Source organism: Dromiciops gliroides, chromosome 3, assembly GCF_019393635.1.
Source record: "Dromiciops gliroides isolate mDroGli1 chromosome 3, mDroGli1.pri, whole genome shotgun sequence".
Classification (NCBI taxonomy): Eukaryota; Metazoa; Chordata; class Mammalia; order Microbiotheria; family Microbiotheriidae; genus Dromiciops; species Dromiciops gliroides.
In genome coordinates, this window is record NC_057863.1 from 597,959,363 (window position 1) to 597,973,118 (window position 13,756).

A 13,756-nucleotide genomic window follows, 5' to 3' on the forward strand; every position below is an offset into this window, starting at 1 on the left:
GCCGAATGTAACCCAGGGAAGGTCCTTTCTTCACCACCCCACTTCCCCCCTCTCACTCTCTTCACCTCAAGAAAAGCCAGGAAGGTATTTTTCCATTTATTACAAACAGAGTTTTCATGTAAACAATCCAGTCATTTACAAAAAAATAAATATTTGGAATGATCATAGTGCTGTAACAAATAATTTATATACAGGCAGAGGGAGATAAGGCACTTTTTACTTCATGCCAGTCTTTGGTTTCATTTAAGGGAAAGGTAACAGTGTCTTGGAGGATGAAACAGGGACAGAGTTGTGCAAAGCTGCCAAATAGGGAGATGGATGGATGACAGATGGTCTTGAGCCTGGACAGGCAAGGCCTTCTGGCTTTGGGGGGAGGGAGGGCAGGAGAGGTGACTTTGGTACCCAGTATTTCCCATGGTCAGCCTCCAGATGGAGTGAATGAAATGTGGGCTCCAGGGGCTTCCTGCTCAGTCTGTGCTGAGACCAGCTGCCCCTACTGAAGAGTGAAGTGGGCCTCAGATGGGCAGCTGTGACTGCTGCTGGTGAAGGGTAGGCACACCCTGGCCTGAGGCTACAGTTATCTCCCTGATTTGGTAGTTTCACTCAGCATCTGAGATGTGATGTTCTCTCTCTCTCTCTCTCTCTCTCTCTCTCTCTCTCTCTCTCTCTCTCTCTCTCTCTCTCTCTCTCTCTCTCTCTCTCTCTCTCTCTCTCTCTCTCTCTCTCTTACACACACACACACACACACACACACACTAGACCAGAGAGGCCAGTACACTCCTGCTGGTCAGTCTCACACACTGTGTCTCCCACTGTGCAGCCTGGCACAGAAGGCCTTGGACACAGTAGGGACTTTATAGGATAGAAGATTTGGGGCTGAAAGCGACCTTAGTAGTTATCTGGTCCAACCCCCCTCCCCCATCGATGTTTCCAAAGAAGAAACGGGAGCCCATGGAGGGAAGATGACTTGCCCCAAAGTCACACGGCAGGCAACAGAGGCAGGATTCAAACCCAGGGTCGTCTGACTCCACATTAGTGCTTTTTCCACTATATCACATGGTCCCCTGAAAGGGCTGGAGAAGGAACATGGCAGAAAAGCGTCCTGGGTGATGAGCAACGTTGGAAGAAGAGCAAGGAGGAGAAACAGCACTCCAGGGTAGGCCTTCCTGTTGCAGGCTGGGCCTGGGGTGGGCTGACTTTGGGGTTCCAGGTCAGTGTCTAAGTGGACCCCATGAGTTGGCACAATCTACCCTGGACCCTCTAAGCATTGCCCAGGAGGAGTGAGATGTTGTAGGGTCCTCATGAGACCCTGCTGGTCCCAGCAGCAGCAGCAGCAGCAGCATGTTGGAGGTGGGGAGCCAGGGTGTCCAGCATCCAGTACCATCTCCACCCTTGATGGCTGGCTCTGTTCTCTCAGCTGCCCACACGCTGCTTCTCCAACTTCCTTCCTATGTGTATCTAACTGGGCCAGAGGCTTGGAAGCCCTTGGGAGTCTGGGGTTCTTCAGGCCAATGTGGTTCTCTTCTGTTTTTATCTCTTCCTCCTCTGAGACAGCAGATTGGGTCTGGAGCCTCCAGGAGATGTGTTCTGCCACCTGGTCAAGTGGGCCCGGGATTTGGCAATGTCCCTATGAACAGAGAGGAGCTGACTTAGAAACTTGGACACCCAGGCCTTGGAAACAGTACAAGCAGAACATCTTGAACTGGACTCTGGGAAAAGGCCCAGCCTGTAAGGGCAGTGAGGTCTGAATCCTTTCTTCCCAAGAGGTTGTTAGAAGTAACCCAAGGTCGTATAGCTAAATGTCACAACTGGAGTATTAGGTTTGAGCTGGGGCCTGGACATTTCCTAACTATGTGAACCTGAGCCGGGACTTGAGGTAGGTCTTCTTCCCATTAATGAAGGGGAACAAGATGGGGATAAGCTGTTTGGGGGCATATGATGGAGGGCCTTGAATGCCAAAAATTTAGGAATTTGGATTGAAGAATGGAAACTCCTTCAGGGCAAAGACTATTTCTTTCTTTTCCTTCCTTCCTTCCTTCCTTCCTTCCTTCCTTCCTTCCTTCCTTCCTTCCTTCCTTCCTTCCTTCCTTCCTTCCTTCCTTCCTTCCTTCCTTTCTTCCTTCCCTCCCTCCCCCCTCCTTCTCTCTCTCTCTCTCTCTCTCTCTCTCTCTCTCTCTCTCTCTCTCTCTCTCTCTCTCTCTCTTTCTCTCTCTCTCTCTCTCTCCCTCCCTCCCTCCCCCCTTCCTTCCTTTTTTGTATCCCCAGTGCCTAGAGTTGTGGTTTTTTTTTTTTCTTTTTGGACTGCATGCCTCATTTCATTGGTGTAGGGATCCCTGTGGTGAGGAAAGTTACACTACCAATCCAGATTAGTGGTTGCTCTGTAATTTAGAGATCTGAAGAGTTGTCCGGGGGCACTCAGAGGTCCAGTGAGCTGTCCAGAGTCACAGATGTGGTATTTATCAGATAGAGATGGGACCAAACCATGCTTTTCTTAACTCCAGGGCCAGCTGAGTATCCAATATACCACAGCTGTCTTGATGCCTAGCTCATAGTGGGTAATTCAATTCAATAAACATTTACTAAGTGCCTACTATGTGCCAGGCACTGTGCTAAGTACTGGGGATACAAAAAAGAGGCAAAGGACAGTCCCTGCCCTCAAGGAACTTAATAAATCTTTGTTCGATGCAATTGAATTGACTTTTTCCCATGGGTGATAGGAACCCTGGATCCAGGAGAGCCAAGGCAAAATAACAAGTTATTGAACAGGATCACAGAATCTCAGAGGTCAACTAGTGTGATGTGAAGGGAAGTCCCTTCTACAACATTCCCAACAAGTAGTCATTCAAACCCCATTTGAATACCTCCAGAAATCGGGAGCTCATCCTCTCCTGAGGCAGCTCAGCCTTAGATAAGTTCAAATTGTTAGGACTTATAAAAATTGTTGTTTTGACCCAGTTTCTGCCTCTCTGCTATTTCAATTTAATTGAAAAAGCATTTGTTGAAACATTTGTTGCTCCTAGTATAACTGTGCTAAGAATTATGACAGGTGCTTGAGATATAAAGAAACTGGTCAGTGTATTCCTTCAGGGTGCTTACATATTGTCTAATGAATCCTATAACCTGTACACAAAAATGTGAATATTATACACATTCATGTATATATCTACATACATATAATTTGTGTGTATATTCACAAAATTGCATATAAGTGTATACATACACATGCACATCTGGGATACATGTATGTATATGTGCATAGACATAGTGTGTAATTTGTGGGGGAAGTAGCTAAAAAATGGGGGTTGGCAGGAAAACCATCTCTAAAAGGGAGATTGCCTCTCATTGCTCCTAGTTCTTTCCAAGTTAGCTAGGTGACCTGGTGCAGGGTTTCTTAAACTCTTTGCACTATTGACCCCTTGTCGTCCAAGAAATTCTTTCTTTTTTTTGGCAGGGCAATGAGGATTAAATTACTTTCTCAGGGTCACACAGCCAGTAAGTGTCAAGTGTCTGAGACTGGATTTGAACTCAGATCCTCCTGAAGGTTGGTGCTTTATCCACTGTGCCACCTAGCTGTCCCACCCAAGAAATTCTTACACGACCCCAGGTATATAGGTATATATAAAATAGGTAGACATAACCTTTTACTGTTGCTAGTTTCTGCCACCCCCTCTCCACATTCAGTTATGTGACCCCATATATGGGGTCAAGACTCACAGTTTAAGAAGCTTTGGGGGTAGAGCACTAGACCTAGAGTTAGTTAGTTCAAACCCAGCCTCAGAAATTTAAATAACTGTGTTAGTATTTAATATTGTTATTTAAATGACCCTTGGCAAATCACTTAATTGCTCTCAGCCTTGGTTTGCTCATCTATAAAATGGGGATAATAATAGTCCTTTCCTCCCAGGGCTGCTGTGAGGATAAAATAAGAGTATATTTTGAAAGCACTTTGCAAACTTTAAAGTGCTATATAAATGCTATTATTATTATTATTCCATAACAGAGCTCATCTAATGCTAGAAGACAATTTTCACAGCTTCTCTAAGTCTTCTCTTCTTCATGCTCAACACTCCTGGTTCCTTCATTCAATCCCCTCATGAGCTAATCTCTGGGTCTGCCTTCTCTGGACACCTGGAGGCTCAGCAGTGACCTTTCCAAAAACTCAGTAGTCAGATCTGAACTCATGGGGATGAAGATGGTGTGGCCATCACTGAGCCAAGCAGTGGCCATCACAACTCACCTTAGTGCCCTTAGGAGCCGACTGCCAGCATCCACCCTTGTGTTCTGGAGAGGAGAGGTTGCTGAAGGCTCGCTGTGGGAGGGCATCTTTGGCTTAGTCGGGTACCTGAAGTAAGGAGGGTCTTTGTGAGTGGTCGGCCCTATGGACACCTGGCATCAAGCCTGACTCACCAGGGTAACTACTCAGGGCAGCCCTGGCCCTGGCCCTCAGCTCCCCAGTGCACGTGAACCTTTCCCTGCACCTGAGAACCCTCCCAGGTGTGTGTATATTCACTAGGAAGTGGGAGGGGTGGGACAGGAGGGAGAAGGAAGAAATCCTGAGTTACCAGGAATCAGGAATCTGTTTTCTGTTTCTAAAATAAGGAAGGTCACTCCTTATCCTTCCCATAATCTGTCTACAAAGGCAGTCTCCAACAAGGGCTGCCTCACCTGGGCCAGCTGATCTGTTTATTTATTCTCTCCAGGAGAGAAAGAGTAGTGGCAGGAGTGACTTCAAATTCACTTCACCTCTCTGGGCCTTGATTTCCTCATCTGTAAATTGGGTAGGTTGGGCTAGAGAGAGATAGTTCTAAGATCCCTTCCTGCTTTAAATTTCTGACCCTGTGACTCGTACTCTGTACTTGTAATTGTAATTGTAAAGGTCAGAAACATAATTAGGTGGATGAAGTAATCCCCAGGGAGGGTTTGCTCCACCATCAATCAGCCCACCGACGTGGTAGATGTATTTTAAACGTTCATCAATTTAAATTGACTTGACTTTCTCTTATTTTACAGACGAGGAAACAGGCCCCGAGTTTCAGTGAGGCACATAAAGCCTCAGAAGAGCTTGTGACTGAGAGAGCTAGGGGCCAGCGTGAAGGAAAGCCTCCTGACTCCTGACCCAGGACTCTCCAGGAGAGTCCATTTATGTCCTAAGCTCCTTGTTCCTCAACTCTACCTTTCCCTCCATAGGTTCCTGAGGTCTTCCTGGAGGAGGCAGATAAAGCCAATATTTCGGAGATCCCATGGACCCTCCCATTTGTTTGAGTAAAAGAGGATTTTTCTAGCCCTCACACACAGTGGAGAGAGTGTTAGAATAAAGAAGACCTAAGTTCAAATCCTGCCTCAGACATGCAATGTGACCCTAGGCAATCACTCTCTGGGCCTCAGTTTCCTCATCTGTAAAATTGGGGTAGTGATAGCACCTACCTCTCAGGGCTACTGTGAGGATCAAATGAGAATATTTGTAAAGTGCTTTGCAGGCCTTAGAGCACTCTATAGATGTTATAATCATAGTAATAATAACTATAGCTAACATTTATATAGCACTTGCTATGTGCCTGACACTATGTTAAGTACTTTACGATTATTATCTCATTTGATCCTACCTGGGAGGTAGGGGTTATTATCCTCATTTTACAGTTGAGGAAACTGAGGTACACAGAAGTTAAGTGACTTTCCCAGGGGTCACACAGCTAGTAAATGTCTGAGGATGAATTTGAACCCGGGTCTTCCTGTCTCCAGACCCAGTCCTCTCTCTATTGGATCACCTAGCTGCCATTATTATTGTTGTTGTTGCTATTATTGTTCTTCTTATTATTATCATTAATCATCATCATTGGCATCCTTCTCCTCCCAGCATCTTTGTTTTGTTTTTGTTTTTGGGGAGTTTTGTGAGGCAATTGGGGTTAAATGACTTGCCTAGGGTCACACAGCTAGTAAGTGTTAAGTGTCTAAGGCCGGATTTGAACTCAGGACCTCCTGGCTCCAGGGCCAGTGCTCTATCTACTGCACCATCTAGCTGCCCCCTCCCAGCATCTTTGTGAGACAGACAGGACTGGGCTTATTAGTTTCATTTGACAGAAAAGGAAACTGACACTCAGAGAGATTAGGTGATTTATCCACCGTCAGTCACTCAGCTAAGTGGAGGATCTGGGATGGGAATCCAGGACTCTTGGTTTCCGCTCTTGCCACTGAGTCACAGGCCACTCATTAGATGAGTATTGATATACTCTCGGGGCAGCTAGGTGGTGCAGTAGATAGAGCACCAGCCCTGGATTCAGGAGGGCCTGAGTTCAGATCCAGTCTCAGGCACTTAACAATTATTGGCTATGTGACTCTGGGCAAGTCAGTTGGTCCCAGTTGCCTCACAAAAAAAAAAAAAAAAGATATACTCTCCAATTCCATTCCCCCAGTTTCTACTTTCTAAGTCAGAGCTGAAGAAACTGGGTCCTAGCCTCCCCCTGGGGTAGCCTGCCCAGTGCTGAGGCTGACACTCAGCCTGAGCTCCCTACTTCCAGAATAGGGTATTAACTCTGCAGCTTCTAGGAGGCCAGTCCCCAGAGGAGAAGGCCGCTCCTGGCTGCCCGATACAGAAGATCCTCCTTTTGAGTACAGAAGAGGGCCTCTGCTCTAGGTCCCAAGCGATTCCCCTTCCTCAGCCTCCGGAGTCCAGCCCTGCCCTCAACTTTGGGGTCCAGGGGTGAATCTCCCCTCTCGAGCTCCCCGCTGTTTTCTCCTGCCTGCAGCAGGCCCTCACCTTGGTTGGGGAAGGTGACAGAAGGTGGCACAGATGCGGTCTCTGGAGCTGGCACACTCACACCTGCTCAGGGCTCGGCGGCGGCGCCTTGGCGGATTTCCCAGGCCATAAGGAGTGGTCTGTCTGTTAGCACGGGGAGAAGGGGAAAGGAAGAGAGGATGGGAGGGAGGGAGAGACCAGGAGAGAATCCAGTGAGCCAGGGCTCTGTGAGCAAAGGGATTTGACAAAGAGCCCTTAGGTGGCTGCCACCAGCGGAGCCAGGAGAAAGGGGGAAGCCTACAGCTCGGAATAGAGTGGTACAGAGAGCATCCATGCCTCACAAGCTATATGCCTCCTACCTCAGGCTTCCTTCTCTCTGGGGGGAACAGAGAGGGCCCAAGGCTATTGCGGGAAAGACCTGGGCTCAGGAAGAAGGAGATAAGAGTTCAAATTCTACACTGGACAACTGCATGACCTGGGGGTCATAGGGTCATAATAGCCAAACCTCCTTATTTTGCAAATGGAGAAACTGAGGCCCAAAGGGTTTAGATGACTTGTCCAAAGTCACAAAACTCACATTCACATCCCCTGGACTCAGTTTCCTACTCTGAAAAATGAGAGGACCAGACAAGATGAACTTTTTTTCTTTTTTGGTGAGGCAATTGGGGTTAAGTGACTTGCCCAAGGTAACACAGCTAGTAAGTGTTATGTGTCTGAGGTCAGATTTGAACTCAGGTCCTGACTCCAGGGCCAGTGCTCTATCCACTGTGCCACCTAGCTGCCCCCAAGATGAACTTTGAAGTCCTCTCCAGTTCCACATTCCAGTGGCAAAGATCCATGGCCCTGGGATCTTGGACTCTCAACTACTGGCTCTGACCCTGACTAGCTGCATGATGATTAATGAGCCTCACGACTCTCCTAGGCCTCAGTGTTCTCATCAGTGTGGTGGGGAGAGGCAGGCTGGATCCTGGGTTTAGAGTCGAAAGGGACTTTAGAGATTCATCTCATCCAATCCCCTCATTTTACAAATGTGGAAACTGAGGCCCAGAGAGATTAAGAAACTTGTCCAGTAGGAAGTATTCAAGATGAATTTGAACCCAGTTCTATTTCTTTTTTTGTTGTTTTGTTTTTGCAGGGCAATGAGGGTTAAGTGACTTGCCCAGGGTCACATAGCTGGTAAGTGTCAAGTGTCTGAGGCTGGATTTGAACTCAGGTCCTCCTGAATCCAGGGTCAATGGTTTATCCACTGCACAACCTAGCTGCCCCAAACCCAGGTCTATTTCTAAGAGTGCTTCCAAGCATTCTTGAGCTGGGCCCCAGCCACTGCCCCAGGCCAAGTTTGAGGGGATTCTCTAACTCTTGGGTGGCCACCTTCCCCGGCAGGGCTCAGGTCAGGGGTCAGGGGCTGTTTGCCTACATTGGCTTGCCAGTCTGTGCCTTCTTGTCATTCAGGGCTCCTAGGGGAACCTTATCATGGGCAGGGGGGTAGGTGAAGTAATTACTCAAAGAATCACTGATCAATCAAGAATTGATTAATTACGATGACAGTGATTGAGCAACCCCAGGCCAACCCTCTCCCACAACCCGACCTCTGGTGGTGGGCATGCTGGCTCACGGACAGGGCTCTGCCTTCTCCTTACTGCCGGAAAGAAGGCAGCCAAGTTCCCTGGCGTGCTTCTCTCTCAGCCCTCGCCCTGGCAAACAGGGAACCCCTGGCAACCAGGTGAGCCCACACCCAGGGTGCTGGGCCTCTGTTTGGTCTGTGAGGGCAGAGACAACAACAGTCATGTGGGCCAGCAAGGTCACCCAGGCTGGGCTGGCAGGGAGCTGGGTGTGGGCGGAGAAGGGGGCAGTGAACTGGGCTGGTTTTCTCACAGCGAGGGCTGGGCCCATCTGTGCTGGGAGGCAGTCACCACATTTAGGCCTAGCAAGATGGGGTGTGTGTGTGTGTGTGTGTGTGTGTGTGTGTCTGTGTGTCTGTGTGTGTCTGTGTGTGTCTGTGTGTGTCTGTGTACATGCGAGTGAATTCCATGGCCCATGGGATAATGAAAAGCCAAAGCAGGTTAAGGCTGGCTTAGGGTAGTCGAGCAGCAACCACATTCTCACAGCCCGCAGACCCACAAAATTTGGCCCGGCCCTTTCCAGCCACAAATCTGGCATTCGATGTAGCCAAAAATCACTTAGATAGCAAGCAGAGACTGGCAAGGACACCCTCAAGGGGGAAAAGGGTTTTGACTGAGATTCAATATTCATCTATATGGGAGCTAAGAGCTTCTTGGTCAGATAGCAGACTGCCTTTTGCAGATATGAAGAGAGCCACTAAGAATCCTAGCCTGTCTCAACAGGTGTGAGACTCAGAGTTCTTCTTATTTATTTAGATAGCACTGTGAATACCTGAGTTCAAATCCAGCCTCAGACACTTACTAGCTGTGTGACCTTAGGCAAGTCACTTAAACTGTCTGCCTCAGTTTACTCAACTGTAAAATGGGGATAATTGTGCCTACATTGCAGGATTGTTGTGAGGATCAAATGAGATAATATATGTTCAGTGCTTTGTGCCCCTCAAAGTGATATATCAATATATATGTATATATGCTAGCTATTGTTAGTAATATGACATGATTAGTCATATTAATTAATATTAAGTAGAATTATTTACAGATGGATAAACTGTGGCCCAGGGAAGGTAATTGACTTGCCCAAGGTCAAAACTTCAAGCAAGTAACATATCTACATCCCAGGTCTCTGGGCTCTTGGTATCATTATCTCAGTGGGGTAAAATAGAAAAAAAAAAAGTCCTGAGCTTGGGGTCAGGAGACCGAAGTTTGAATCCCAACTCTGACACTGAAGATCATAGGAGCAAAGATTGAGCGCTAGAAGGGACCTTGGAGCTCATATAGTCCAACCTTTCCATTTTACAGATGGGGAAACTGAGGCTCAGAGTAGTTAAGTGGTTTGCCCAAGGTCACACAGGGAGTAAGTAGCAAAGCCAGCATTGGAACCCAGGTCCTTTGAGTGCATAGCCATGATTCGAATCCCTCCGAGCCTCAGTTTTCCCATAGATTGGAGTGGGTGGGGGTGAGGGTGGAAATGGGGGTAGAGACAACATTTCTCACAGTATCCACCTCCCGGGAGTTTTGTGAGAAAAATGAGAGTTGGTGTTATTCATAGTATTTTCCAGGGCTTTGAATTCCAGGACTCTTTGTGCCTCTTTACTTCTTTAATAAAAATAATCTTCCAGGTAGCCAATGCTGAGGAAGCCCTGATCTAAGGGGGCCCCAGGGGCCCTGGGGCTCCTTCCAGCCTCCCCATCCCAGGACCCTCACACAAGTTCAGAAAGCATCAAGTCAAAAGCCAGCAGCTTGCTGGGGCGCCCCCACTTACCCTGGCGTGTTCACCCAGATGATGTCCAAGTGGCAAAAGTAGACACACTCCTTGTCCGACCAGCTGTTGCAGGAACATCTCTTGAGGCGCAAGTGGTTGCTTTGGACTCCCGCGGCAGGCGCGGATCCCTGAGGCAGATGGCCCTTCCCTGCACAGACAAACCAAAGATTGGAGAAGAGCAGTTCGCACGTCTATGGCTCCATAAAGCTTGCCACCCCCCTGGGCTGCAGGGCTGCAGGGCTGCAGTGCAGGTTAGGCAGGGGCAATGCCTTGCCCACCGTTATTTGCCAAGAGAAAGACCTGCCTCCCAGTCAGTCCAGCTCTGTTTCTACTGTACCGAGGCTGCCTCTCCAGAAGAAATGGGTCAGGTGTGTTGGCTCCTCCCTTTGCCAACCCTGGAATGTAAATGTGGCTGGAGCCTCCCTGCAGAGGATTAGGGCCATCCCGGCCTGCCTGGCAGGTCTTATTGTAGCAGCCAGCAATGTGCTGGCTCTGTCAGGGCTATAAAGGCCCTACCTTGCATAATCTAGGAAGTTAGAAAGTTCATGCCACAGCCCCAAACATTAAGTTTAGTTAAGTGGAAGGGGAAAAACACCCATGCAATACCGGAGACCAGGAAATGGGCAACAGGTAGCAAAAGACCCCCAGGGAAGGAGGCACCACCAGTGATGATGCATGAGGGTCCTGGAGGGAGGTGGGTTGCTGGCTGCTCAGTTGTGAGCACACATCTTTACATGCATTCATGCATATACACAGAACAAGCAGAAGAGCCCTTGGCCAGGATCAGGGATCAGTCCATTCTATGCAACTAGAGGACTTTAGTGCTGCAGCACTGGTGGCTCCAGCTTCTCTCCAGGGCTTCGTTCTCCCCCTCCCCAACCCCCGTCTGTGCATCGGCCACAAGGGTGCAAGAGGCACCAGACTCCTGGCACCTTGTGCCAAGCTAGGTGGGCCCCATTCCCTCAGCTACTCAAGTCGAAGGCTGCTAAAGTCCCAAGGGGGTCCCTGCAGGTAGAAGGCTGGGGTGCAGCCTCATGAGATTATCTCATGAAGGGAGATCAAGAACTAGCGCAAATGCTACTGTGGCTGGTGGAGGTGGGATAGAAACTGCGAGCAAGAGAGGAGGAAGGAGACAGACACCGAGACCTCGGAGCACAAACGGGGGGAGGGACAGGCAGGCCGACAGATGCACAGGCACAAAGGAGAGACCAGCGAATACAGGCAGATGTACAGACATCCAGAGACAGGTAGAAGCATATGGACAGATGCAGAGACACAGAGAGACAGGCGCAGGGACACACACAGGCAGATGCACAGACAGGCAGAGAGAGTGAGGCACACAGAGACAGATGCAGAGACACACACAGGCAGATGCACAGACAGGCAGAGAGAGTAAGGTATGCAGAGATACAAGGACAGGCTCAGAGACAGACAGATATGCAGACGGGCAGAGAGAGTGAGACAGAGATGCAGAGACATTAAGAGACAGGCGAAGAGACACACACAGGCAGATGCGCAGACAGGCAGAGAGAGTAAGGTATGCAGAGACAGGCTCAGAGACAGACAGATATGCAGACAGGCAGAGAGAGTGAGACAGAGATGCAGAGACATTGAGAGACAGGCGAAGAGACACACAGGCAGATGCGCAGACAGGCAGACAGAGTGAGGCACGCAGAGACAGATGCAGAGACATTGAGAGACAGGCGCAGAGACACACACAGGCAGATGCGCAGACAAGCAGAGAGAGTGAGGCACCCAGAGACAGAGACATACGGATGCAGGGACAAACACGGGCTGAGACAGATACATAGACAGGCAACAGAGAACTTCAGATGGTTGGACAGAGAGACATGCAGAGACAAAGATACACGCAGAGAAAGATACGGAGCAAGGAGTCAGGGAGAATCTCTGGCTAGCCGGGGATGGCGAGAAGCAGAAGGGTGCAGTGGCGGCGCAGGGCGCAGGGCTGCAGGGGCGCCGCGGGAATCGCCAGGCTAGGCTCCCACAGCCTCCCGCAGAGAGGGGAGCTGGGAACCGGATCTCACCTTGGTGCAGGACGAAGAGCAGGGTGAGCACCACGGAGCACCAGCGGGCTGCAGGGGTCACCATGGCGAGCCCAGGAGCGTCACTGGCAGCGGGCTATCTGCAGGGAGAGAGCGCGGCGGGCAGACTGGGCTGGCGGCAGCCACCTGTCACTCTCAGAGCCCGGAGCCCGCTCTGAGCGCCCAGGCTGCACCTCTCGATCTCTTATAGCAGCGCGTGCGGGGAGAGCGCCCCGCCCCTGCCGTGGGCTGGGGCTCGCCCTGCAAACCTGGCTCTCGAGCCAGTCCGGGCAGCCCCCCCCCCCTTCCCCTCCCACCGGGCTCATTCCAGCGCCACAGCTCACCCAGCCCGCGCCGCCTCCCTTCCCCTCCCTCCCTCCCTCCCTCCCTCCGCTCTCCTTAGGCTCCCTGTCTCGCCCTGGGCCCCAGGAGCTCAGCACCTCCCTGTGCACCCTGCCTCACCAACCTATCTGTCCACACGCTAGTCGGAGGCCCCAGGGTGGGAGCGCAGTGGCAGCGAGCCTGTCCTGAAAAGCCCACGGGACTTCCAACAGGGAGATCTGCTGGGACACCCTGTGACCTTGGGAACTCCGGGCCTCAGTTTCTTCACCTGTTCGATGCTGAGGTCGAATGGGCTGATCTCTAAGAAGTTTTCCAGATTTGACTTTCTGTGTTCCGCGTCCCAGGATCTCTCCCGGGCTTGGCCAGCTAAATGACAAACGCTAAATGCAAGGGCCCTTCTAACATTCCACTTTCTATCAGGTCCCTTCTGTAGCTAACATTCTAGGCTCTGAGACTCTTCCCAGCCCTGACAGTCTGTGTTCTAAGGCAGAGATTCCAGATCCAGATCCAGGAATAGATTTCAGAAACTTGGAAGGGGGAAAAAACCTTATTTTCCCTAACCTTTGGCTTTGTAGTCCTATGTATTTAGAAGGGGCCTGTAGACTTCACCAGCCTCAAGCAGAAGGCTACCACACACAAAAATGAAGAATCCTTGATTTCATGGTCTCTTCCAGCTCTGACTTTCTTTATTCTGTGGCCTGAGGGCCCACCCAGCTCAGACACATTCCCTCACTCTGTGACTCTGAGATGGAGAGGGTAAGGAAAGTGCACGAAGGAGAACCTCCTCTCAGATCAGGAGGGAGCAGGGCTTTGGAAAGGACCCTGGGGATCTATAAAGTCACCTTCTTTCAGCGTCCCTCAGGAAGTGAAAACATACCCTCACTAGTGGAAAGAACACTGATCTAAGAGTAGGGAGACTTGGCTCCCTTCCCACAGACAAGAGAGCAGCCCTTCTGCCCATGTGTCCTTGTACAAATCACCGCTGTTCTCCGGGCCTCAGTTTCTCAATCTGTACAATGTCCTAACCACCCTATTAGATTGTAAGTTCCTTGAAAGCAAGGGATGTGTTGTTTTTCATCTTCCTATCTTCCAGTGCTGAGAACAGAATCTGGCACAAAGTAGGAAGTCACTGTTTGTTGGATTAGATGGAGGAAGCTGGACAATCTTTGAGGTCCCTTCTAGTTCAAACTTTCTCAATTTACCCCAGCTGGGGGGTCACCGAGGAGGGCTTGTGGGAGAGAGAAGACAATTGTAG

At 49.9% G+C, this 13,756-nt stretch overlaps 1 protein-coding gene across 1 annotated transcript; it reads right to left on the bottom strand.

The window, feature by feature from the left end:
• Positions 1-744: 744 nt before the first annotated feature.
• On the bottom strand, positions 745-12,282 carry EDN2 (endothelin 2). Its single transcript, XM_043998419.1, has 5 exons — positions 12,163-12,282; positions 10,118-10,265; positions 6,755-6,877; positions 4,238-4,342; positions 745-1,627 (listed from the first exon to the last, which is right to left on the bottom strand). The coding sequence occupies exons 1-5, from the start codon at positions 12,224-12,226 to the stop codon at positions 1,531-1,533; spliced, it is 537 nt and encodes a 178-aa protein (XP_043854354.1). The 5' UTR covers positions 12,227-12,282; the 3' UTR covers positions 745-1,530.
• Positions 12,283-13,756: the final 1,474 nt, after the last annotated feature.